At 39.2% G+C, this 26537-nt stretch overlaps 1 protein-coding gene across 7 annotated transcripts; it reads right to left on the bottom strand.

Moving 5' to 3' along the window:
- Positions 1-527: 527 nt before the first annotated feature.
- Positions 528-25835, bottom strand: mtmr1b (myotubularin related protein 1b). Of its 7 annotated transcripts, none has more exons than XM_037545824.1 (16): positions 25817-25835; positions 19138-19243; positions 16751-16813; positions 12903-12978; positions 11562-11656; positions 9978-10085; positions 9768-9869; positions 9350-9433; positions 6455-6604; positions 5345-5533; positions 4408-4593; positions 3991-4197; positions 3418-3510; positions 3104-3217; positions 2383-2559; positions 528-1694 (listed from the first exon to the last, which is right to left on the bottom strand). In XM_037545824.1, exons 4-16 carry the CDS (start codon positions 12946-12948, stop codon positions 1545-1547), a joined length of 1701 nt encoding a protein of 566 aa, XP_037401721.1. In that variant the 5' UTR covers positions 12949-12978; positions 16751-16813; positions 19138-19243; positions 25817-25835; the 3' UTR covers positions 528-1544. The 7 variants fall into 7 exon arrangements, with proteins under 7 accessions (XP_037401721.1, XP_017560829.1, XP_037401720.1 ...); XM_017705340.2 differs by lacking the exon at positions 25817-25835 and adding an exon at positions 20921-21286; XM_037545823.1 differs by lacking the exon at positions 25817-25835 and adding an exon at positions 20921-20957 and having other exon boundaries at positions 16747-16813.
- Between the last annotated feature and the right edge of the window lie 702 nt (positions 25836-26537).

Genomic DNA, 26537 nt, shown 5'->3' with positions numbered 1-26537 from the left:
ATTAGTCTTTGGTCTACTTTGGACGTCTGCTCCCTATAACCATCGCACGCCAAGTTTCTCTACAATGAACCATTTCACATTTTAGTGCTTGAAATCTATTTAAAATCTTGAAAATACAGAGGAATTCCTTTTTAAGGTGACCAACAGTGCAACAAACACTAAGATGTTTACAGTTGTCCTTAGAAGGTGAAGGGAGGACACCAGTGAGACCAGATGCTGATGTTGGAAGATTAGTTCTGGATCACACTCCACTCCAACTCATCCCAAAGGTACTGGTTGGTGCTCCTTCACTGTAGAGAATGCAGTTCCACTGCTGCATAAGCTCACTGCTGGGGGGCTTCATACCCCACTGACCTACACTTGGCATTGGACAATGTCACCTGGAGGTGCTACAGAGCATCCTGTTCAATTGTCAGTGCTTTCCTATGGAGACTATACAAGCTGTGTGTGCATTTGAACTCCTGTGTTAGCAGTGGGTGCACCTTAATGCAGCTGAATCCACTAATAAGAAGGGCTGTCCACAAACATTTGGGCATTTAGTGTATTGGACATACAAAAAAATACAAAAATCCCAAACTCTGAAACACAGTATATTAGTATTGACAAGCAGTTGATGGCACCTGACACATTACTGGAGTTCACACTGTTGCTGTCAAACTTTAGCCATGTTAATACAGGTAGTCATAACACACATGATAAATACACATGTCCCCCTTGTTTAAAAGCTTGCAAGATCAAGGTAATTTGATATGGGCATGTAGTAGCACACTGTTTGCCATTGTAAATATACACTGAGGGGAATTTGTCACTAAAACAGTAGTACATGAGATGGTCTTGGTCATAAGGCAGAAGTCTTTTAGCTGAGAACAGTTTTATTGTTAACATGGCTGAAGGCAACCCTGGAGTTACTTCCTATAGCTTTTTCCAGGTTTGTAAATAAGCAGCCTTAAACTCTTAATGATAAAATCTAAAATATTACTTTGTGCACTTATGCGGAAACACCCACAATCCATTACTGTATGTCCACCAGGTGGCAGCCCAACCACATTGTCATGGTGCAAAGGGGCCCACCAGCACTGAAAAAGCTGCCATCTATCCACCAAAGTATACAGTCATATGCAAAGGTTTTAACCTTCCTGGTCACATTTCATGTTTTGTGAAAGTAACATACCATATAAAACGTGCCATAACCTTTGCACAGGCCAGTTTTATGTTTCTTTTCTTTTAAATTCAGCAAATAAACAGTAATTCTGTGTTATAATGTGCAAAAGTGTGTTCTCTGTACAGGATGTGTTCACTTATTTTCACTTAGAAAATCAAGATGTAATTTGACCAGGTGTATCCAAACTTATGTGCACATGATTAAGATGAAATATGAGCTTATCTCACACATTAAATTCATTACACAGGCATGGTCCTCTTATAAATAAGAAGGAATTAGGGAAATGGACATTAAAGGCTGAAGAGTATTGTTTTGGACAATGCATTGCAAGCCTGAAAATATTTTAGTGGCTAGTTTCATTCGCTCTGTTCCTGTAGATTTATCATACGGTGGTGTGCATAGCTGTTCCCCCAAGGTCTGAGGATGAGGAGAGGGAGCGAGATGAAGAGGCTTCTCTCTGTAGCTCCTCCACTCTCCTCTGCAACTCCGCCCTCATCACTAGCAGTTCCTTCACATGCTGGTGAACAGGCACCTAAGAAAAAGATAGAAAGGGAGAAGGAAATTTAAAGAGAGATAGGCCAGATTTACTTTGTGCTTAAAAGTACTAGTTCACTTTCCTAAGATAGTTAGAAAAAAATTCTTATAAACGAGGCTTTTGCCTCACAGAATGTACATGGTTAAAATAATAATTTGAAATAATTTGTGAACAAAATCTATTTTATATGAGAAGCTGCTGCAAAATGTATCTTAATCCAAGAGCATTTGCCATCAACCATTCTGTATTCTTCTCCAACAAAACAAAACGGACTGAATCTACCATTTTATTTATATATATATATATATATATATATATATATATATATATATATATATATATATATATATATATATATATATATATATATATATGTATGTATGTATGTATGTATGTATATATGTGTGTGTGTGTGTGTGTGTGTGTGTGTGTGTGTGTGTGTGTGTGTGTGTGTGTGTGTGTGTGTGTCTTATATATATATAACATTTTCTACTGTTTGACATTAAGTTGGTAGTTTTGGTTGTTATTTTGAATATTTTACAAAATATGTGTATAAAAACACCCCAGAATTTCAGTCAGTAAGGGCAAAAATGTTTTTGTGTAACCAAACACTGATATTTTTATGGCTAAATATAAACAGCTTACTTAGAAGACTCATTTGAAAACACTGCCATACAGTACTCACCTGTGGCCTTGTGCGAGGGTTCCAGCGTACATAGTAGCTGACCCAGAGCTCCAGGTGCCGGAGGCTGGCTACAGGGTACAGAACATGATGTTCATAGTTCATATAAAGTGGGTTGGTGAAGTCCTCAGCCTGAGTGTTTATGTAGGACCACAGTGACACAGTCTTATTAAACACTTCCTATAGAGAGGAAAACAATACAGAAATCAGTCTGTAAGTAAAATTGACTTTTTCCTTGTTAATTTGTGCTCCTGTTTATATTAAACATGTTTAATCATGCCATATCTCTCAAAGACAAAAAAACATCTGAGTTTTGATTACATCACATGCACCAATGGGTGGAGGAAAATAATATTATTTTAAAAAATATGTTTCAACAACCCCTTCTACAGATAACACTAGTATCTCAGAGAACCTCCCTGATACAGCATTTCATTCGGAAATACATTACAGTTCGGAAGGTATATGCTTTCCAATTCAGGTTAACTCGGAGAGAACTTGTGTATTTAATTCATCTGTTTCTTGGAGTTTTTCCAGGACCTTCTTTCAAGACTCACTTCACTTTAAAGAATATGTACACAATAAAGCTAAATCTAGTCTGTTTTCAGTAGTGCATCACTTGAGACAGTGTGGTTTGGTACAAGATTGTGCTAAATCTGTGTACCAAAATATGTAATTCAGCCTATCTGACACAACAGGTGCCCTGAATTATCTGTACGCTTGCCTTTGAAACACGTTCCTGCTCACTGTTGTAGAGGAATGTCCCGAACAGGCAGCTGTAGAGATGATCCATAACGGTAATAAGAAACAGGTCGTTGAACTCAAACGCAGAGGGGAACTGAGGAGGGAAATGAAACAATGGCTAACAATATTATATCAGCCTTGAGTTGACTTTATGTGTGAAGGTTCACGTATATTGGTTCCAGTATACTGAAAATGAGGGAAAATATACCCTTAATGGTAAAGGTAACAATTTTTACTTTCTTATCTGCTGTTAGTGCAAAGTCAGCTATTTTGTTAGCAGAAAATATTACTCACCTGCCTGGTCATTTGCCAAACACAGTCTATGAACTGCACAAACAGAGGAGAGCGCTCCGAGTTAGCATGGTTCTCATCCCCATGTCCTACGCGCTGAGAGAGACAATCAGCACATAGTCAGAGTAATTAGGAGTGTTCTGTGTATAAACAGCCACACACTGTAAAAGAACAAAAAGAGCTCCAAGCCATTTTCTCCAAGAGAGAATGGGAAGTGTTGCTAACTTCTGAGAGAACAAGAAACCAAGGCAGGGATCACTTAGCATGATGTATTTATATAGCAGCTCACCACTTGCTTTCAAATAGTGACAGACATTCATTAATCACCACTAATGACATCAGGCTACAGTCACATTACAGGATTAAAGTAGCACAAATTTAGCAAATATGGCATTTTTTGCTTTTGTTCACAATGCCTGTGCCCATGCAGCACGTGACTTTATTGATTTGGAAAATATGCACATGTGGGTCCTTTCAGGGCAAAGGTGTGTTCTCACTAATGACAGATGTGGGTCATTTACCAACACAAATGTGAACCAAGACAGACTTGATCTTAGACTTCAAGATTAGCATTACCGAGGCAAAGCGGTGTCCAAAGCTGAGCCACTCTTTCTCCAGCAGCACCTGGAAGCCCCTCAGCGAGCGGTAATGTGAGTCTAGCATCAGCATGGCCAGAGAGGTGAGCTGTGCTGTGCGGTCCCATCCATCACTGCAGTGTACCACTACTGAGGTCTTCCCAGACTCAATTCTGTCAGCAATCTTTACAGCACCAGCCAATAACAGCTACAGGCAGAGGGCATTTGACCATTTAAACTTTGCTCAGACCTTGAGAAGTCCAAGAAGCTAGAACAGAATAAGGCTTTAATCCAGTATACAGCATCTGTGTGAGCCAGCAATGCTATTTGCATGCAACACACGCCAAAATACAGGAATACAGTTACCCTTTAAATAACTTTTAGAAACTTCGAAAAAGCAAATGAGCCCACTCCTCACCCTGGTGTACTCCAGCCAGTGTGTGGCATCTATAGAGGAGAACCACCGCTGCTCATCAATAGCAGGATATACCACCTCCTTTAACTTGCGCAAGGATTCCCTCATTACATGAATGTTGGGAATCTCCAGAAAGTTCAGCTCCACATTAGGATAGAAACTCTCATTCTCATAGCCGCCATCTTTGGCCTGTAAGAAGAGAAAAACACCATTTTGCTTCTGGATAAAAACCCCACAAATTCCAAAATCATTTTTCTTGTTTATTTAAAGCTGTCCAGTTGGATCCAGCTCCTGGCAACCACATGGATAGTGTTTCACCAGAATGTCCGCCTTCTTCTTGTGTCTTTAAGCTTCCTAATGACACATCTAAATGTGTCCATCCATCTTGTCCATGAAATGGTGTTTAGAATTAGCATCACAAGTATGGTCCTGTCAGAGGCTGCACATGTGTCTCAGCCACAGATTTAATTCAAATGCGAGACCCTGACAAATAACATCAAGCTTGCAGATGCATAGCCAATTTCCCACTACTGATCTTATACATGCAGTGTTCAGTTACATCCAGCTGGACACAAACACTGGGATTCTGGGGATTTTGTTATGTGTATTCACTGATTATCTTGCTAACTGGTACAAGCTAAACATGTAAATTGATAAAAATAACCACCCTGTGTAAGTGAAAGCCTAACTGGCTTAAAAATGCATTACTAGAAACTGTTTTAGTAACTAAAAAAAAAAAAAAAAAAAAAAAAATCATCACTGTAGCCTGAAGATGAAGCAGACCCTGTAATGCATTCAAAACACATCTCTGAATACATGTTTAGGCCTCTGCATTCTTTTTGCACATTTATCTATACAGATGTTTTGATATCTGATACCTTCTTTAGTGTTTACCAATAGAATCAGTTGCAGTTCTGATATGCTCAATTCATTTTCTTACTTTGTTGGTGTCTGCCACACTGCTTTGCCGGGCATCAAAGATGCAGAGTTTATGCGACTGGGCGTTGGCATCCAGGATGGTCTGGAGGTATCGCTCATCCTCTCTGCAGCGGCGGTCCGAGGGGCCAACCTGAGGCTGACCGCAACGAACTATAGCCGCCTGACTCTCAGGATGAATCCATGATAGTACCTGAGGAAAAAAAAAGGTAACATTTATCTAACAGCAAGGAAACACGTATTGCAGTTGCCATTACTATTATTAATTCATTAAAATCATGTGTCATACACACACAGCAAGGGGGGAGGTTTTTTTTGTGCCTACACTGATTTTAAATGTACAGTTTTAGAAACATGAACAAAATAGCATGTCTTCTTAAGCATAAGCAAAGACATGTAAACAAATAAAAATTTTTAGCTTAAATGCTAATAAAAATTTTATGTAAAAACAGGATAAATTGCTGTTGGTGTTTTTAACATTGTGTTATACGGGTATCAATGAATTATACAACATGGGAGCTGTGAATATAAGGGTAACTCACTACAGTTTGACATCTATGTACACCTTATCAAAAGAAACCTGAATGGAGTGATGTGGACATATTTTAGGGACATTTAATCTCATCAGTATAAATGGTGAACATGGACCTTTCGACACAAAAACAACCCCAAACATACAACCAAAACAACTTGACTGGTTTCTAAAAAAGGTGAAGGTGCCTGCATTGCTTAACCAATCTCCTGACTAGAATCCCACTCAAAAAAAAAACAAAAAAAAAAATTTATGGACGACTTTGAACTTGGAAATCCAACAGAGGGAGTGCAAAGAGGAAAAGGCCAAAATTGAAATCACAATTCTGCAAAAAAAGCTCATCACATAGACGCCTCTAAGCTGTAACTGCCAGTAAGTACTAATGATGATAATTTATGGTGCTTGAATACTTTTTTCCTTTTCACTTGTTTTTAAACGCATCTTTGTTAAATCTTATGATTACATACTTTTGTGGTCAGACTTATAAAGGACAAAGTGAAAAGACATTCAGTCTTAATAAACTGAAAAGTATATATACCCTGTAAGTTTATTTAATGACAAAAACAAGTGTTGTATACTTACAGGAAAACGGCGCTTTGCTCTGAAGGCGGCCACTCTTCTCAGCTCATCTTCGCTGATGCTGGCAGGCAGGACAAGCAGCGCTGGGTATGTCTCACACACCTCATAACTACTGTTAATCTTACTGATGAGCCAGCTCTCATTAGGAAGACCCTGTGTAACACACAGAGCTGCCCTGAATTACCACTCTGGGCCTCATTCACCAACCATTCTTAAGAAAATATTTCTTATTAAAACCCAATCTACATACACTCAAGAGCACAAAAGGTGTGAACAATTCTGTGCTTCAAGAACACGTCATGAATCTAACATAGATCTTTTCTAAGGACCTTTCTCAAGAACACATTTAAGAACAAAATTGGGAAGATATTGAAGAATGAGGCCCTCTACATTTTAAAAAGATGAACTGTTCATAGTCTCTGCTGAAGTCTGTATTAGTAGTCATCTATGCCCTGAAGTCCAAAAGTAACACTTTACCTCAAAGTGAAGAGAACTGCGCAAAAGAGACAAACCATCCATCAGTTATTTAATTTCCAGTCAAAAATGCAACCAACTTCTAAGACTGAACTTCATCATTACATATCATAATGGAGAATTTGATTGATTCAGTAATATAAGTAAACACAATGCCTTTGGTTAAGTTCAGTCAACAAAAATAGTGCCCCTCATGTGCATCCTAATGACATCTGCAGCAGGTGCTGGGTCTCAACCTTGAAAGCTCCAGAATCTCCACAAACTCACCTTTGACTCAGTAATGCAAGGAAATACACAGTTCCATAACCATAGGCCACTGCCATGTCTGTCACAGTTTGTTAATGAGCATAAACACGTCCTTATCTCATGTCACAATAACTTCTCAAAGAATAATCACTCTCCATGTGCTACGATGTCCACGAAGAGAACAAATGTCACACAAACATACCATAGACCTCATAGAGACACAAAAAGTAACAAAAATATATCCCTAGGTCTTAGAAATATATTCTTTAGAAAATTTTCATATTAAAAAGTAAAATTGTAGAAAAAGCCCAAAGAGCTTCTGTGTAATTAAATAACCTTGTTTCCCAAAAAGTGGGAACGCTGTGCAAAATGTAAATAAAAATAGAATTCAATGATATGCCAATCATTTAAATTGTAGATTAAATTAGAAATAGTACAAAATGTTGAAACCGAGAAATTTGTGCGTTTTGAAAAATATATGCAAAATTTGAATGTGATGCCAGCAACATGTTCCAAAACAATTGGGACAGGGACATGTTTACCACTGTGCTGCATCATCTCTTCTTTTAACAACACTCTGTTAGCTTTTGGAAACTGAGGAGGCTGTAATTGCTGTAGTTTTGAAAGCAAAATGTTTTTTCGTTCTTGTTTGATAATTTCAGCTGCTCAAAAGTTCAGGGTTACTTTGTCATATTTTTCATTTGGTAGCATGTCAAACATTTTCAATAGGTGACAAGTCTGAACTTCACACATGCCAGTTTAGCACCTGGACTCGCACTATAGAGGAATGCTGTTGTAATGCATGCAGAATGCGGTTTGACATCTTCCTGAAATAAGCAAGGCCTTCCCGGAAAAAGACGTTATCTGGATAGAAGCATGTGTTGCCAAAACCTGTATATATCGTTCAGCATTAATGGTGTCTTTACAGGTGTGCAAGTCACTCATGTCATGTGCACTAATGCTCCCCTATACCATCATGGATGCTGATTTTTATAATGTGAGCTGATAACAAGCTGGGTGGTCCTTAGATGACGCAGTGTTCACAATTTCCAAAAAGAATTTAAAATTTTGATTTGACACTTTTCCACTTCACCTCAGTCCATCTTAAATGAGCCTGGGCCCAGTAAAGGTGGCAGGGTTTCTGGATTCTGTTTATATGTGGTTTCATCATTGGATGGTGGAGTTTAAACTTGCATTTGTGGTGGCATCGACAAACTGTGCTCAGAATCAGTGGTTTTTGGAAGTGTTCCTGAGTGGACGCAGTGACTTCCACTGTAGCATCATGTCTGAGGGCACAAAGACACAGCCAGAAAATACTGGCTTTCAGCCTTGCTAAATGGATACAGAGATTTCTCTGAATTTCTTAATGATATTAATGATATTATGTATTGTAGATAATAAAATCCCAGGTTTTTTGCTATTTTGCACTGAAAAATGTTATTCTTGAATTGTTGCACTATTTGCCCATGCATTCTTTCACAGAGAGGTAAACCCCTCCTCATCTTCAGTTCTGGATGCATTACTCAACTTTCTAGTTTTTTTTTTGTTTCCGCTGTCCCAACTTTTTTTTTTTTTAATGTGTTGCTGGTATTCAAATGGCCATTTATTTTTCAAAAAACATACATTTTTCTCTGTTTCAACATTAGATATTTTGCCTTTGTACTATTGTCATTTGAATGTATGTATACACACACATATACACACACACACGAAAAGGTGAACAAATTGTGCTTTTGAAATGAAAGGGTGGTCCCTGACCTTGACTGCCCAGGACTGTAGATAAATAATGAATAATAGTTTGTATTAAAAGTGCCAATATAACAGGCCCAGTTAAAATAATCTGCCACGCACAAAGCTAATCTGTTTGACATTTCTATTTGGCCTTACATTATGCAAGTGTTATGAAAAACTTAACAATTTGTGCATGAACCTAAACACATTTACACACTTTAATGCACCGTTCCAAGAGGTAAATGTAAAAGGTACCTTGATCTTGACCTAGTAATGCATGCCATTTTTTTGTCTCTTACACCTATATATCTATATTTACTTTGTTGTATTGTGGTCAGCTGCATGCGCTTCAAGTTGTTTCCTGACAGGAAATACCACAAACAAATATCTCATGATGTTATGTAAACTAAGCTAGTAAAATAAGCTAGTGTTGCAAAAGCCTTTTACCTGTCTCTTGTATTCAGCTATAGGATCATAAACCTTCCAGCCATCTTCTGGGAACTTCTCCTGGTACCTGAAGGCAAAAAGAGGCTACAGGCCAAGACAGCATATGTCAAACTACATAACGATGAAACTGCACCATGATTAAGTAACAGAATGCAACGAATACAATATGAAATACTACATGTTTTGGAAGAACAGATTTTTATCACAGGTTATTTACCAAGTGAATATTAGCTTTATTGCTGTATTTTAACTCGGCTAAATAATCAAAAAGAAAATGCTTCTGGTGAGCAAATTAATTAAAATGAGTAATAAATGAGTGAAGTGTGTATTTCTTCAAGCAATTTATTACATAATATTGCACTTTTGTAACTGACCTTGCTAAAGAAGACTAACCACTGGTGCTTGCTTTAGGCCTTACCAAGTCATGAGAGAGAGGGAACGCATACTTGGACAGCACCTCAAGGATCTCCAGCTTGCTTTGTTCTTGCTTTTTATAGGCAAACCTTGGGTTTCTTAAGTCCTTTAAGTGGATGAGAACACATAGATGTTTTGTTTGACAGCACTTAAAGTAAATAAAATTTATAAGACAGTGTGAGTACAAGTTGAGAGTAAAGACAGACTAACTTACTTTGCAGACTATTTCTAGGCCCCGCGTGTTCTCTCCATGACTTTGCACCCCAATTGTCTCCAACCTGCTTATAGCTCCCAGGTTAACATCCAAAACAAAAGGAGGATCCTTATAGAAACAATACAATGCTATGTAAATATAAGGGATTAAGTGTCAATATTGATTAGATCAGTAACAAAATCTACTGATTACTTGGATTAGTAATTGACTTCAGGATTTTTCTACAAAACAAATTATAATATTGGACTTTAATTATAATCCTGGACTTTAACCAATAACAAAACACGCAAAGACTTTCAAAGATTTCAAAATAAAACCGTAATAAAAACTAGATGTGCATTTCCTGAAGGAACTGCAAGAGTGCTTGAAAAGAGCTGCAAGTGTGTGTTTCTGTGTAGATGAACAACACCTTCTTAGGTATGTGTCTGTGTGTGTGTGTGTGTGTGTGTGAGTGAGAGAGAGGGAGAGATGTATGTGGGGGGGGTCGGGGGGGGGTCATTCACATTAATTCTCACTGTTATTATGCAGCTCTTAGTGGAGAATCCTTGTTTGAGTCCGATTTGCACCCTCTGAACAAACAGTCATAACTCGGGAAATGTTTACTCCATCGCTTAACCGGATAGATGGTGTGAGATATGACCCCTTGAGGATTATTTTGGTGTAATGTTGTGTGTATTGAGAAGAAAATGTCTGAGTTATGACAAGTTAAACACAGAGAAAATCTTGAAATAAGCAGATTCTGATTTTGAGAAATTTACATGGGAGTGAATGGGGCAGTTTTCTGTGCCTAGTGCCAAACAAATGCTCATAGCTCTAAAGCTAACCGATAAAATGATGAGATATTTTGAGGTTTCAGAAAGGACACGTTTCTCTACCATTTAAAACTGAAAAGGAGTTTCTAGGTGAAAGTTTAAGGATTTTAAAGCAGATTCCCTGCGTGATCAGCTGTGCCTGTGAGACTGAATGGCCTGCTGGCCTCATTGATGTCAGTTAGAATTTGAAGTTCTGAACATTCCGCCATTCAGTCTTATGGGAGGATTTTAATTTTTAAACTTAATTTTAATAAAAACTACCAATCCGATCGACTCCAAAAATACATAGCACAAGTCACAGCGCCGAGACCTTCGAAATGCTGTTTGAACGGAGTCTGTACGTTAAGCAGTTCGGGCTGTATTAATTGCAGAAAAGTGTGGAAGCAGAATACGAAGAAGTAGATAAGATAACAACAGAGTGCTTTTTCAAGCGCTCTAATGAATGAGGGAGACTAGTAAGAGAATATCTTCACTGTCCCAAACAAGAGGCAAATAAATTGTTATCTTTTAATGTAAGTTAATGTAAAGAGAATTCTTATTCCAAGGAATTTTACTGGTTTATTAATTATTACATTTTCACACACAGTGCAGTTGCTGTGCTCAAATCATGCAGGAAAAAAAAAACTGAAGAAAACACACTTTTTTGGAAAGTGATATACATTTTAAATATAAATCATGCAAACTGACAACTGTTCATTGCTGATTCATGGACAAGGTCAATTTTAATGGCCACTAAAATCTCTTGAACAGGAAAGCAGAAAACATTGCCTACCCGAGCGAGACTTTTGAAGTAAAGCTTGTAGTCGGTGATTGTCAGGGTGCCGCTCACAGCTCCAGAGAAAGGGCAGATGTACATGACGTCTTTGGCTGTAATGAGAGAGGATGTCCGTGTTACAGAGAATAATAATATTTCAATGTGAAATATAACATTCATTTAATTCTTAACTGTGCAGTATGGAAGCCTGTTTCTGCCACTGAAAAAAAGACATTTGGTACGTAATAATAATGTGAAAGTTTCCCATGATTATAAATTAGCATGTTCTAACTATGACATAGCATCTCCTACCTTTGACACAGCATTTCACAATCATAAAGGTAATCTCACATCATTTGGACTTAGTATAATGAAGAGATAGGGTGTCATTATACTCCTTATCTCATCATAATGAGACACGATAAAAATTAATGACTTATGTCATAATAATGAGGCCCTGTTTCATATTTACAAAAGTCTGACTTGCTGTCTTATAATGATGAATATGGAAAAAGTTTATTAAATTAAAAGTTTTGACTTAGTATCTCATAAAAATGACTTGGGTCAGTAACTTTCAAAGTCATAAATATGTGATACTAGCTTATAATAAGAAACTCGTGACCACCACCATCACCCCCCACCCCCTACCTTCAAGCTCAGGGGCCTGTCTCATGAAACTAGTTCAACTAACAAATGCAGTCACAGGTGAACTAGTTTCAGGAGGGCTGGCGACCTGCCCAGGGTCCTGCCTTTCACTCAATGGCCGCTGAGATGAGCTCCAGCGGAAAGTGTGCGTGTCGCACACACAGGAATGATGGGTCTTTCTATAACAAATGCAGTTAATTTATTCACTAATCTAAAATGACCAGTGAAACTACATGTCTTTATATTTTTCATACATAATGTTAACAATGGTAAATAATGCTAAATTCAAAGGCATACATTTTCTTTGTGGACTATTGTGCCTTACAACACACTGCACATTTGCCATGTATGGGGGAAAAACTACTTTAGGCTAAAATCGCATCTCCAATCTATCATAAAGTGAAGTCCCAAGCATCAGATAACACATCTGTGACATTTCATGTTGTAGCTTTCTGTGAGGGAGCTTTTAGAGGCATAAAATGCTCCAGACACCTCGCCATGGCTGTGAACAATCCTGAGCAGACAAGTTGCTCTCAAGCAGAACATTTCACATGAGACCACTATAAATGTCTTTATTTACATTCACATTTTACTTTAAAAATTATACAGAATAATAAATGAAGTGACAGGAACTCACAGACTTGTATAATCACAGTCAATGGTGAGATAATTACTTAGCCAGATGTTTAACACAGCCATGTAACCTTACCTTACCTATGGCTTTGATGGTCTCCCCTGGTACACGTGGAGCCTCCTCCATCTGTGCTTGCTTATTACCTTCCCTCAGTGCCTGATGCACAAAAACACAGCATTAGGTTTAAGGCACACATACTTCAAAACACAGATCTAAAAGCAATCAAGTCAATTTATTTAATCTTTTCCATGGAACCGAGTTACAATAACACACTAAAAAACAAAAGACAATCAGGTAAGTCCGTACATGCAGAAGGACGATAGCAATTAGTGAAATATGGGTGTGACTATGAGAAATGAGGACTCTTCCTGATGTAATTACAGCAACAACACAATACTCGAAACCGCTCGTAGTGAAGTCTCAAGCTTGCAAAAATACAACCAGCTCTCAAAATTACTGGTTACGTGCAAGAATATACTGCATGAGGTTTCCCTTTGCAACCACTCACATTCCCTGCTGCATGCCCTTATTGCCGCTCCCTGCCTGCTGTCTGTCTGGCTACTGCATGGGTGTCTATTCTGTCTGTCTCTTTACTCAAAGAGTTTTCAAAACCTTTGCAGCAGCTTATATCAACTTTCATTATTATGTGGTGGACAGTTGTACTCTACCACATAACAATGTTCTATGAAGACTTTAAGGAACCAAGACCAGGTTTAGTGTTTGCAACCACTCCCATTCTCCACTCCATTTGGTTATGGCCTTAAGAAAAATATCCTGTCCGATGTCCAGGGCTTAAAAATAAACAAGAATCAACTCTGGCTGTATTTTTGTCTTCAGAGCTTCAGTCTGCTCAAAGCCACAGCAGTTTAATGACAAGAAGCTGGTGGCTACAAAGTCTGCAAGAAACTGGTGCCCACAGGTCTAAACAGCCTTAGACTTAGCAAGAAAGCAACTGTGAAAGCAAGAAAGAGCATTCAACTCTACTGATAGTTTCAACGCAATAGTTTTCTGGGTGACTATGGCTCGGAAATTATGCTTCTTCACAGGAAACCCCAAAACGGTTCATAAAAAAAGCAAGACATGTTTAAGGTCTTTAGATTTTGAGTGGAGGTATGGGGCAAATGTAATACAAGCTTGTCACTCAAACAAACGGATGGATGAATGAATGAATGAATGAATGAATGAATGAATGAATGAATGAATGAATGAATGAATGAATATATTTTTTTAAAGGTAAATAAGTTTTGTAGATCTACTGCAAAACTAAAGACAGAAGCTTCTGAACTCCAAAACATGTCTTTCCATTGTTTGGGGCAAGGAGTATATTGTGTACATTTTTGGTGAACCATTAATTTAAAAATAAGTGTTCCAAAATGGTTCTTGGCTTGAGTGTAAAGTTTTAGGGGGGAAAAAAAAAATCTTAAAAACACAGCTTTATATGTGGAGGTAATTTTAAAATAGTTCTTCACATTTGCACATTTCACTTATAAAAATTGTTATATAAAGCTATAAACCATCCATATAAACATTCTTTAGGGATCCGAAAGTTGTGCTTCTGTGGCAGGGGTGTCCAAAGTCTGGCGGCAGGGCCAAATGCAGCCCACGGGCTGATTTTAATTGGCTCGTGAATTCTTTTTATTGAGTGTGCTCAATAAAGTGGCCCGCCAGCCAGTATGCTGCAGTATTTCCTTTCACCTGATAGTGGCAGCAGCTTTGTAAAATTACAGTATAATGCACTGCACTGTGGTAACAAAGTTACCTCTGACTAACAAAGTTCTTCTCCGACTAAACCTGCAGCTTCATTTACTGAATCATTTTTCCATCAAGAGCTAAAGCAAATGCATGCACCTCATATTTCAAAAGACTGTAATCAATTTAATAGCAACAGACATGAAACTCAGCACGAAGATTACAATAAATATTCAGGAGAGGGCAGACAAACTGAAGCAACTGCACCCACCGAGTCACAGCACCAACTTCTCATCAGAGGAAATTTTTTAGTTCACTAAATATTAACCCTTTAAGGTCAAAGAGAAACATGGCTATTTTTGCTGTTTAACCTTCTTGTTTAGTAAAGTGATTTCTGAATGCTGTCACTGCATTTATTTGACATGTAAAGAACACTAACAAAACTAAAGTTATAGGTTTTTTAACAAGTAAACACTTGAATAGGAATAAGATTAAGACATGTTTTATTATTAGTTTTAAGCAATTTAATGATTTATTATATTTGTTACCAATCCAAATTGCTCTGAGCAATCCAATAATAAAAGATGTTTCTTGCATCTTTTTCACAGTGATAAGAAACACTATAGTTCACAGAGAGCTCCAATTCTATGCACTGATATTTTAAAACCAAATATTTTGACATCACTGATGAACAATATTTCAGCCCTCAGGTATTTTGAGATAGGATGACCTGGCCCTCTTTGAACAAAGTTTGAACACTCAGTAGCTTTAAATAAGGCAGTCATAAGATACCACCTTTGCCACAAAACAGGCTAGGAAATTTCCACTCAACTAGATCTGCCTTGTTAAACTGTAAGTGTAAAATGGAAGTGTCTAGGAGCAACAACAGCTCTGCCATTAAATGGTAGACCATGCGTACTCATAGATCAGGGCTGTTGAAGCACACAGTGCTTATCCACTATTGCATTACTCACTACAGCGTTCCAAACTGCCTCTGGTATTAACATCAAAAAAGAACTGCACATCAGGAGCTCAATTTCTTTGCCCATTGTTTTGCATCAGGATGTCCAATGAGCTCATATAGGCATACTGATCAGGTGTCCTTATACTTTTGGCCATATAGTGTACTACAGTACTACACAAAGAACTTGCCAGGGAAAAATCCAAAGTCCCCTAAACCAATCAACAAAACCCACTTTAAACTCAGTCAATACAAAATAACCAAGACAGGAGAGAAAAAAAAAAAAAAAAAAAAAAATTTAAATTTCCCAAAATGAGAGCGCCTCTCCAAAAAGGCTTTTGCCTTTCTAGTCTGAATGTGTCCAGTGTGGAACTTGCTCCAAGAACAGCACTCTAGTTGTGAGAGACTGGATTTGTATGGGTCCAGCTTATACAACCACGCAGTGGAACCCCCGTAGACATTCAACAGATGAGCAAGAGACCCAGAGGACCACTCCACCTACAATGGCCAAGCTGTCTGGCAAGCCTCACAGAATGTAGAAGGCTGCAGAGAATTCAGCCTTTCTGTTGGCTGCCCAGCTGTGAGCCAAGGGGCAGACTGAGGGAAAGACACACAGGACAGCATCACTACCAGGCACACAATGGCTCCTTGCAGCTCCAATTATCATAGTCATGGAAACAGAGAGGCTCGGTGTCAGCGCATAGCAGGGTATGACATATTAGACGAGAGTTTCATGCATTTCTAATAAAACTGTGGACATGAGCCTTGTTTTCTTGAAAGTATACTGAACCACAAAATGCTACAAAGTTGCTAGTTTAATAAAAGCTAAGTAGAGGTCAGCTGGAATGAAGTTAATCGGCTCAAGGTCCTCACCAGCCTTTGTTCATTGTTATACGGTAGAATTTGTGGATTTAGGCATATTAGTAGTCCTATTCCTATAATAAAGCATTTGTCTCCCTTGTGCAGAGAGAGCCTTCTATGTTCAATTCTCCTGTCTCGTTCTGTTTTCTCAACTAATTATTTATCATCTCTTGCTCATGTTTTTCTGCTTGTTGCATTGTGTTGCTCTCTGTTTGCCTGTGTATCTCTTCAGTCTTACATCTGTGTCTCCAATGAATCATCTGGCCAGCAGTGGCCAAAACCTCTGCAGCAGAACTTTTAATACATCTTGATAGACTACTATATAATGTTCAGTAAAGCTTTTGGACATCACACTCAGGTTTAGTCATGTCTTTTGGGCATTAGGGAACACACACTGATAAACACACACGGACTTGCCAAGGAAGAGGGCGTATGCTGAGGATCACTGTCCGAGAGAAATCCTTTAACACCATCATAGTCCTAGAGCAAAAAATGTCAAACAACAAGAAAAAAGAGAGACGAACAGAAGAAGAGGAGAGGGAACAAAAAGGGGACAGTTATAGAAATCACCCCAGTGACCGTACCATACAGTGACAAAGACAAAGGTTTGAGAACAGTGACGCCCATTCAGCCGATTTTGCAAGACTTGCCATATTACAGAGAAAATATACAAAGAGGAACAGGACGTGAAATGTCAGAGGTTACTGGAGTTTCCAAATGAGTATGCAGACTGGGAAGCAGAGAGTTTTTAAAGCAAACGGTCACAATGGGACAAATAATTCATATTTGGTGCTTGTTTATGAATTCAAAGTCATAAACAGCAGCATTGCTGTTTCTTTTAAATATTTCAATGTAACTGCTGTGACACTGTTCACAATGCTGTTGACAACTGCCTGCCAACCAAAACATTCATCTAACAGCGGACCTGTGGTCAGGCACAGACCACTGAAGAGGGACAGCTTATGATATTTGTCTGAGCCATTCAGGACCTGATTACTCATGATGGGTTAAGACAAGCTCGGAAATCATTTTCCATGTGTATCAGGCTCAAGCAGGGTTTTATGTTTGAAGCAGATTTTATGTTCAGGTTCTCACAGCCACTTTCCACTTTCAAACCTGCATTTTGCCTGCTTTAGTTTCTCTCCTTGATTTATTCTTACTTATTACTTTTTCTACCTTAAAAAGTCATTCATTTGGTATGCAGGAGTCACCCATTCGTATTACTGACAAAACCCATGCTTGTGAGAAAGTAGATGGAATGCATAGAAATGAATAGAAATAGAAGTAAGAAACAAGGCCAATATCCTGCTTTTTCAGCTCTGCATAGCATGCAAACAGTGCACTGATGAAGATGTAGTTTGAGTCGGGTTCAGACAGAATTTTGCTCGGCTTTGGTCATGTTTGGACTTAAAACACAATGCTGTTTCACATGGAAAATTCTTGGATTACATTAAGGTTTAATTTCAGGCCCGGTTAAAGCTGAATGAAAGGGGTAGAAGATGACTGACAAATTGTGAATGGAAAAAAATGAGCTACAAGACGTGCCTGATAAAGTTGCCAGCAAGTTTACAGAGTTTAAAAACTCCAGCAACACTGCTGTGCCTGATACGGTTACACCAGTGCAACACCACTAGCACGATGGTTCCACTACCGTGCTGTGAATGATCCACCACCCAAATTATATCAGGTTGGTGGTGGTCCCTTTTCTTTGATGATTTGATTTCCATTCCAGAGGCTGATAGATTGTCCTACAAAGGGCAGACTCCAGTAACTGTAAACCTATACCTATACAGGACCTAACAAAATAGCTGCTAAATTCAGGTACCTAATAAACTGGTAACTCTGTATTACATGTAAGTGGACCTGGGAACAGTATTTCACTTTCACAGTTAAAGTAAATACATTTAATGGGGAAGTGAATGTAGACAATCCTTTCTCTTAATATTTTATAGCCACCACCCTGCACAGTTGCCACATGCATGCTCTAACTACACAGCAAAGCCTTTACTACGAAAGGCCTTTAGGGCAGGGTTTGGACATAAAATATATTTAGCTTTCCAAAGTAAAAATCTCAACAAAAAAAAAATCTCTAAAGCTGCAGAAGAATTCTGCTTATTACATTCAGTTTTAGCTATGATTCCTATCCCTACCAGTAACCAAAGGTTACATGTAGCTTTCAGAGCATTTAAGAGCTCATTTCACAAGTAAAGTTGCACCACGGTCTGCAGAACCATTTTGGATGAGTACACTGTCAGCTGCAGGGGAGACCTCAGGAAGAAGCGCTGGCCATAAATCAGCATTTTTTTTTCACATAAGAGGCGTTCGTTTACACAGGTCTTAACAGCTAAAACAGCTTTCACTCTGTCTGCAGTAAGCTGTCTCTTGCATAAGAGGATAGATATTCAATTCAAAGTAGGGTGGGGTACAAGAAGCCAAAAACAGTGTTTTGCAAAAGCACAACTCATTGATGCAGACTTCAAGTGCATATTAACTGGAACATATAAAAACTTTACACACTTTACATTAAGTTAGAAAGTTATTTCTTAGTGCATAAAATAGATAGTAATCATTATTCAGACAGTCAAATAACTATTAATGCTCTTGATCCATCTGTAATGAATTTCCTAAGCAGACACATTGAGGTGAGGAATGTTTCAGTCAGTCTGCTTGTCTGTCTGGCTGACTTTCTGTGTCTCTCTCTCTCTCTTTTACACACTTACACACTTACACACACACACACACACACACACACACACACACACACACACACACACACACACACACACACACACACACACAAATACCTTATAGTCTCGAGAGATGGTTTCTGATGCGATGGGCCCTGAGATTTGACTTGAGATTGTGGCTGCAATTAACTGTTTGCACCATTCAACATGGGCACCTGTGGGACTAAAAGAAAGCTGTTACATGCCTTAAATTGATGATACAACCCTCTTTTCAAAAACAAAAGTTGGGAAAATGCAAAAAAAGTGCAAAATGCATGTGAAGCAACAATGCTATGATGTGCACATCATTTTAACCCTATATTTAATCAAAAATAGTAAAGATATCACATCAAATGTTGAAAGCGAGAAATGCTATTGTTGACAAGGTGGCTGTATTTCTGAATCCTATTTATATGCGGCTTTCTGTTTTACATGGGAGAGTTTTAACTTAACATTTGTGGATGCAGCGACGACCTGCATTCGCAAGCAGTGGTTTTCAGAACTGTTCCCGAGTCCATGCTGTGATTTCCACTACAGAATCATCGGGCTGTTTTCTAATGCAGTGCCCTCTGAGGGCCTGAAGTTCACTGCTAGCATTTGGTTTTATCCAAGTTCCTCGCATACAGAGATTTCTCCAGATCCTCTGCCTCATTTAATTATATTACGTACCATAGATGATAAGTGCTTTGCTGTTTTGTGCTGAGAAATGCCCACACGGGTCGAGCCCCTCCGCACCTTTACTTTTGACTCAGCCTCTCTAGGATGCTTTTCTTATACCCAATGTTACTGGACTGTTACCAATTAACCTAATTAGTTGTAAAATGTTCCACTTTGGGGTTTTTTCCCCCCTTAATTATTTATTTATTTTGTACTTACACAACACAAATTCTGTTGTCTTTGTCCCGACTTTTTTTGAAAAGTGTTGCTGCCATTAATTTCTAGATGGGTTTGTGTTTTTCAATTAAAACAATAAAATGTATTCAACATTTGATGTGTTGTTTTTGCACTATTTTCAATTGAATATAGAGCTTAAATGATTTACATCTCAGTGCATTTCTTTTATTCACATTTTTTGGAAGAAGAGGTTATAATCACTGCAGCTCTTTTTCTAAACTGCTGAAAAATGCAGTTCAAAAATTCAGCCAACAATCATTCAGAGAGGTTTGATGTGAAATTGTAGAGGAACTTTATATTTCTTTATATTGGTGGTGATGGGAACCAGGGGTTTGCGATGTTATTTGCTGTCCAAAATGATCAGTAAATCTACACGTGCATTGTAAGGTAATGTTGATGATGGTAAACCTTTGGGTACTTGGCCTCAAAACAAAATAATCTGTCTATTTGCTATGAAAGGATTTAAAAAGAATGCATTTTATGCCAAAACCATCCCGAAACAATGTTTTAGGCATCAAACAACACATTCAGGAACATTTCATGACTTACTTTTCTGCGACGTCCCTTTTAGAGGCATTAACTGCTTTACACGTCTGGCTCCTGTTAACGTTACCACCACTACATCACGTGAAACCACTCGGAATGACTTTGTTAACATTATAACAATTTAGGAATGCAGAAAATGTGGAAAATAAACAGATGGAATTCCACTTTCAAGAAAATGTTGAACTTGTCTCACCAGCAATACAGCAGAGGCAGTTTTGATATAAAACGATATACACCCATGAAAACGGTTCCTCTCAGGCTTTAAGGTCTCGTTCACAGCCTCGCTCGTTTTTACTAGCCTGTGTTTACTCGCATTCCAGTCTAACTACTTAGCTCCAAGGTAAACAGCCACGAAGCAAATCCGGTTTACATAAGCTTCACGCGAAAAGTTACTCCTTCCCACGGCTTGCCGTTCACTTACCTGTCTAAGGTCTCCATGCTCGACGGACGAGACCCAGAGCTCGCTAGACTCCGAGAGAGTTTTCTGTTTGAATTGGTGTGAGGCGCAGCGCCATCTGAGCTGCTGCAACTCGAGTGTTTGTCCATTTTGCCCCTCCAGTTTGCGCGGCTGCATGTATGTGAGAGACAAGCCCGGTGCCAGAACAGGTCTTGCCGGGTCTCACACCTCTACACCACTCTTCTACCCCGCTCCACATTTGCCTGGGTTTCCTAATGTTTGCAAATATGACACAGCCTTTCGCCGACGTCATCGATTCAAATCAACAACGACTACATTTCCCCAAATGCACCATTGGGCCCAGTCACTTTCTGAGAGGGTCTCTAACCACAGCTTCTTCTGCCGAGGACACCCTGAGTTTCTGATCCACATAACGAACAATACCAATATTTAAAAAAAAAAATTAGGAAAGGAACGGGGGTCTTTGATGTTAGAAAAAAGAAACTGTTGAACTTTATATATTTATATATATAAAGATACACACACACACACACACACGCACACGCACACACAATATAATTATATAGGACATACAATATAATAAACTCACGTCCCACATAAAAAAATACTTTTTATTTGAGATTTTTAAAAAATACATTGTTTAATTCCAAAATGTATTCCCAATGCTAAAGTGCATTAAAATGTTTTACATGTTTTCAAATATGTTTGAAAAATGCAATTTACCTATACTTGTCCCCATATGTAATGGCACAGATTACAAAACCTGAAAAAGTACAAAGCATGGAAGATATGTGGTACTAAAACCATCCGAACTGCACATTCAGCCTACATAAACATCATTAGCCTACACAAAAAAATAAATCTGTGAACAGGGACATAAGCTTGCCTCCAGATGCTTTTATACTGGACATTAAAATTGTCAGGTAGGCGTCACTGCGAGCGACAGTCACTGCAGCAACGTTTTGTGCTATTAGCTTCTAAATCGACCAAAAGCGGTAAGTAGCTGAAACATCATGGCTTCTGCTGGTTGTTTCGTCTGCTCGGAGTGTGGCATGTTTAGTTTAACCCCCTTTTCCGCCTCTAGCGATAATGACAGCGGTGGTGTTTGTGCTAAGTGCCAGTTAGTTAGCTTTCTGGCAGAGAAAGTGGACCAGTTAGAGGTGTGCATCCAGGGGTTATTAAAGGACAGGCAGCAAGACTCAGCGTTAGCAGCTCTGGGTGCCTTAGGGAGAGTTGGTACCCCCTTGACTCCGGCGTTAGAGCCCTCACAGCGGGACGAATGGGTGATGACTCTGCGTTCTAGCCGGAAAGCTAAGGCTAATGCTGAGGCCAAAACTAGCCCACCGGAACACCATGCTCCTCCGATTTGCGTGTCAAACAGGTCTGCCCCGTTCAGTGAAGCACCCACTGTGAAGCCTGTTAAAAATACTCTGGTTACAGGAGACTCGATTGTCCAACACGTGAAATTAGCTACTCCTTTAGGGGCACCAGCAGTAACAGTTAGATGTTTATCGGGAACCAGAGTGCCGGACATTAGTGGCAACCTTAGACTGTTAGCTGATAAGAGATATTTGAGGATAGTCATTCATGTAGGGGCCAATGATATCCGTCTGCGGCAGTCTGAGATAACTAAGGCTAATATTAGAGAGGTGATTAAACAGGCCCAGACGATGTCTGATGCCGTAATCTGCTCTGGCCCCATCCCAATGCGGCGCGGCGCTGAAGCCTACAGCAGGCTTTCGGCGTTAAACTGCTGGATGTCCAAGTGGTGTTCCAAAAATCAAGTGGGCTTTATAGACAATTGGTTGCGTTTTGACAGCAAGCCTGGTCATATAGGTAGGGATGGTGTCCACCCCACGCAGGAGGGAGCTGCCTTACTTTCGTGCAGCATAGCTCATAGTCTCTTAGTTAGTCGGCAGAGTAGTGTAAACAGAGTCCAGAGCTGGGACCAGGCTGCAGACAGACAGGCTAAACCGACCGTCTGCGATCCGCCTTGAGGCGTCACCCAAGTTCAACTCTATTGAGACGGTGTCTTTGCCCCGAATTAAAACTAAATTTAATCATAGAAAAACTCAATTAGCCCTACAACCTAATCAACATATATCCGTATTCTGATGATAGCACTTGGATCTAAAATTTGGACTGCTCAATATAAGATCACTAAACTCAAAAGCAGTCATCGTAAATGAAACTATAAGCGATCATAAATTCAACATTTTCTGTCTTACTGAAACGTGGGTTAGACCAGATGAATATTCAGCTTTAAATGAAGCCACCCCATTAGGCTATAATTATGCACATAGGCCAAGATTATCAGGCAAGGGAGGTGGAGTATGTGTAATCTACCAAAATACTCTCGATATTAGTCAGAAACAATGTGACACTTTCACTTCCTTTGAGTAATTTCCAATCACGTTTCAAATCCGGTCACAAAAAAGAAGGCATTTTCATTATTTACAGGCCACCAGGGCCCTACTCTGAATTTTTAAAAGAATTTAGTGATTTCGTTGCAAACCTGGCTGTGTGCAACGATAAAGTAATAATTGTAGGAGATTTTAATATTCACTTTGAGAAGGTAGACGACCCACTAAAAAGGCATTTACTTAAATTCTAGACTCTGTTGGTTTTACCCAAAATGTAACAGGGCCTACACACTACTGCAATCACACGTTAGATTTAGTTTTGACACTAGGTCTTAACATAGACAAGCTTAATATCCTACGGCAAACCTCAGCAATCTCCGACCATTACTTAATTTCATATGAACTACGTCTTAGCCATAATATATACGTCCCCTCGTTATTCAACAAAGCTCTCAATAAAACCTTCTACCTCCCTACAATTTATAGAAAATCTGCCAGAGCTATCAACGCCAGTTTTCACCCCATCAGACCCAATAGAACTAGATTTCCTAACCGATTATTTAGAAAATACCTTCCGATCCACTTTAGAACATGTGGCGCCACTTAAAATAAAAAGAATAAGGCAGAAAAAGTTCGCCCCATGGTACAACGATAAAACCCGGACCTTAAAACAAACAGTTCGGAAATTAGAGCGGAAATGGCAACAAAACAAGCTGGAAGTGTTCCACTCTGCCTGGAAGGACAGCCTTATAGATTATAGAAATGCTCTCACTGAAGCTCGCTCAGCATATCTGGCCTCGCTGATCGAGAATAATAAATATAATCCTAGAGTTCTGTTTAGTGGGATTTCCCAAATCACAAAAAAATCAGGCAGGTACTGAACCAGAAATCCCAGCAACTCTCACCAGTGAAGTTTTTATGGACTTCTTTAATAATAAAATTGAAAATATTAGACAACAAATTCAACTCACAGTATTAAACCCAACGTGGCTGTCATGTGACTTGGCTGATATAAAACAAAACCCAGTTGTAGAAAAGACCCTGGAAACTTTTTACCCACTCCCACGGCTAGAACGAGAGAAGATTATCTCTTCTGCAAATTGCACAATCAGCATACTCGATGCAATTCCATCAAAATTACTCAAAGAAGTACTGCCAGTTATTATAAACCCTCTTTTAATTATAGTAAACATGTCCCTTAGTCTGGGCCATGTACCCAAAGCTTTTATACTAGCAGTTATCAAACCCCTGATCAAGAAACCAAACCTTGATGTTAGTGTATTGTCAAATTACAGGCCTAGTTTTAATTTACCATTTATATAAAGATCTTAGAAAAAGCTGTGGCCCAACAACTTAGTTCATATCTACATAAGAACCATATATATGAAAAATTTCAATCTGGTTTCAGGCCACATCACAGCACTGAGACAGCTCTAGTTAAGATATCTAATGATCTTCTTGCCTCTGATCATGGCTACATATCCCTGTTAGTGCTACTTGACCGCAGCGCAGCTTTTGATACAATAGACCACAATATTCTCCTAGAAAGGTTAGAAAACATGGTTGGAGTCACAGGGACAGCCCCATCATGGTTCAGATCTTACCTAACAGAATGTCGTTAGTGTAAACAATTTATCTTCCAGTTATTCAAAAGTAAGATTTCGAGTTCCGCAGGGCTCTATTTTAGGACCTTTGTTATTTACTCTATACATGTTACCGTTAGGCACAGTTATAAGTAACCATGGTATTAACTTTCATTGTTACGCAGACACAACTGTACATATCAGCCAAGTCTGATGACAAATACAGATTAAAGAAAATGGAGGACTGTGTAAAAGACGTGAAATGCTGGATGTCACAAAACTTCCTCCTACTAAACAGTAACAAAACAGAGGTTCACCTTCTGGGTCCAAAATTAGCAAGAAATAAACTACCAGATTTAATTTTAAATCTCGACAACTTTCCAGCTACACCTGGCTCAGCAGCAAAAAATCTTGGTGTCATAATTGATTCAGATTTATCATTCAATCAACACACAGGCAGCATCACTAGAACAGCTTTTTTACATCTTTGCGACATTGGCAAGATAAGAAATGCCCTATCCCTGCGTGATGCAAAAACACTAGTACACGCCTTTATTACTTCCAAGCTAGACTACTGCAATGCACTACTGTCAGGAATTTAAGCGAACTTCAACTAGTCCAAAACGCCGCAGACAGGGTCCTCACAAAAACTAGAAAATTTGATCATATTAGTCCAGTGCTGTCATCACTTCATTTATAAAATTCTTTTATTGACATATAAAGCCCTACATGGGCTCGCTCATGAGTACCTGCAAGACCTTATTTCCCATTATGAGCCATCACGACTACTCAGATCCCAGAGTGCTTGCTTATTAATAGCTCCCAGAATTCATAAGGCTGCAGCTGGGGGAAGAGCTTTTTTTTATAAAGCCCCCAAACTCTGGAATGGTCTTCCAGAAAATGGTCGGGACTCAGACACAGTCTCAGTCTTTAAAACTAGGCTGAAAACTCACTTGTTCAGTTTAGCTTTTGGTAGGTGATGTTCCCCCTTAGATAAAGGCAGCAGATCCAGGGGTCCATGGACACAGGGAATTGTAGTAAACGGAGATGCTGGTGCTGTCGTCCCGCTGCTCGCACACGGTCACTCAGGTTTGTGGACGGTGGATTGGAGGGATGCCAAACTGTTCCAGAGTGCTGCCGTGTCTGTGTCTCCTTCTGGTTCTCTCCTTTTAGTTAAGCTGTTATAGTCAGATCTCCTGGAGTCGTTAACCACACTCTGTAAATGTTTACATCCTCTGTTTTACGTACAAACAGACAGAATAAAACTAATTCCCTCTCCCTGCCATTTTTTCCGAGTATACAATCGTCCACATGTCCGGCCGGACACTGAAGGACGACTGACTGTCGAGCCCTCCTGCTACCCACTTCAGACCAGCTGCCCACGCCCCAGCTACCACCACCTGCCTTGGACTAGCTGCCCCCCCTACATTGATGTTCTCATAGACTCCTAGCTATTCCTACTACCAATATACTGCTATTAATACTAGTAGTATAATCACTTGTAGTTTGACCAGAGGAGGATGGGTCCCTCCTGGTGAGCCTGGTTCCTCCCAAGGTTTCTTCCTTAGTCCTGAGGGAGTTTTTTCTTGCCACTGTTGCTTTTTTTAATGATTTGAGAGAGCTAATGTAAATGAAAGCAGATGGCATAGCTAAACGACAGCTCCTTTCATGCAC

This window comes from Pygocentrus nattereri, chromosome 16 (genome assembly GCF_015220715.1).
Source record: "Pygocentrus nattereri isolate fPygNat1 chromosome 16, fPygNat1.pri, whole genome shotgun sequence".
In the NCBI taxonomy this organism is placed as follows: Eukaryota; Metazoa; Chordata; class Actinopteri; order Characiformes; family Serrasalmidae; genus Pygocentrus; species Pygocentrus nattereri.
The sequence above is the reverse complement of the archived record's forward strand: the minus strand, read 5'-3'. Positions and strand labels throughout refer to the sequence as shown.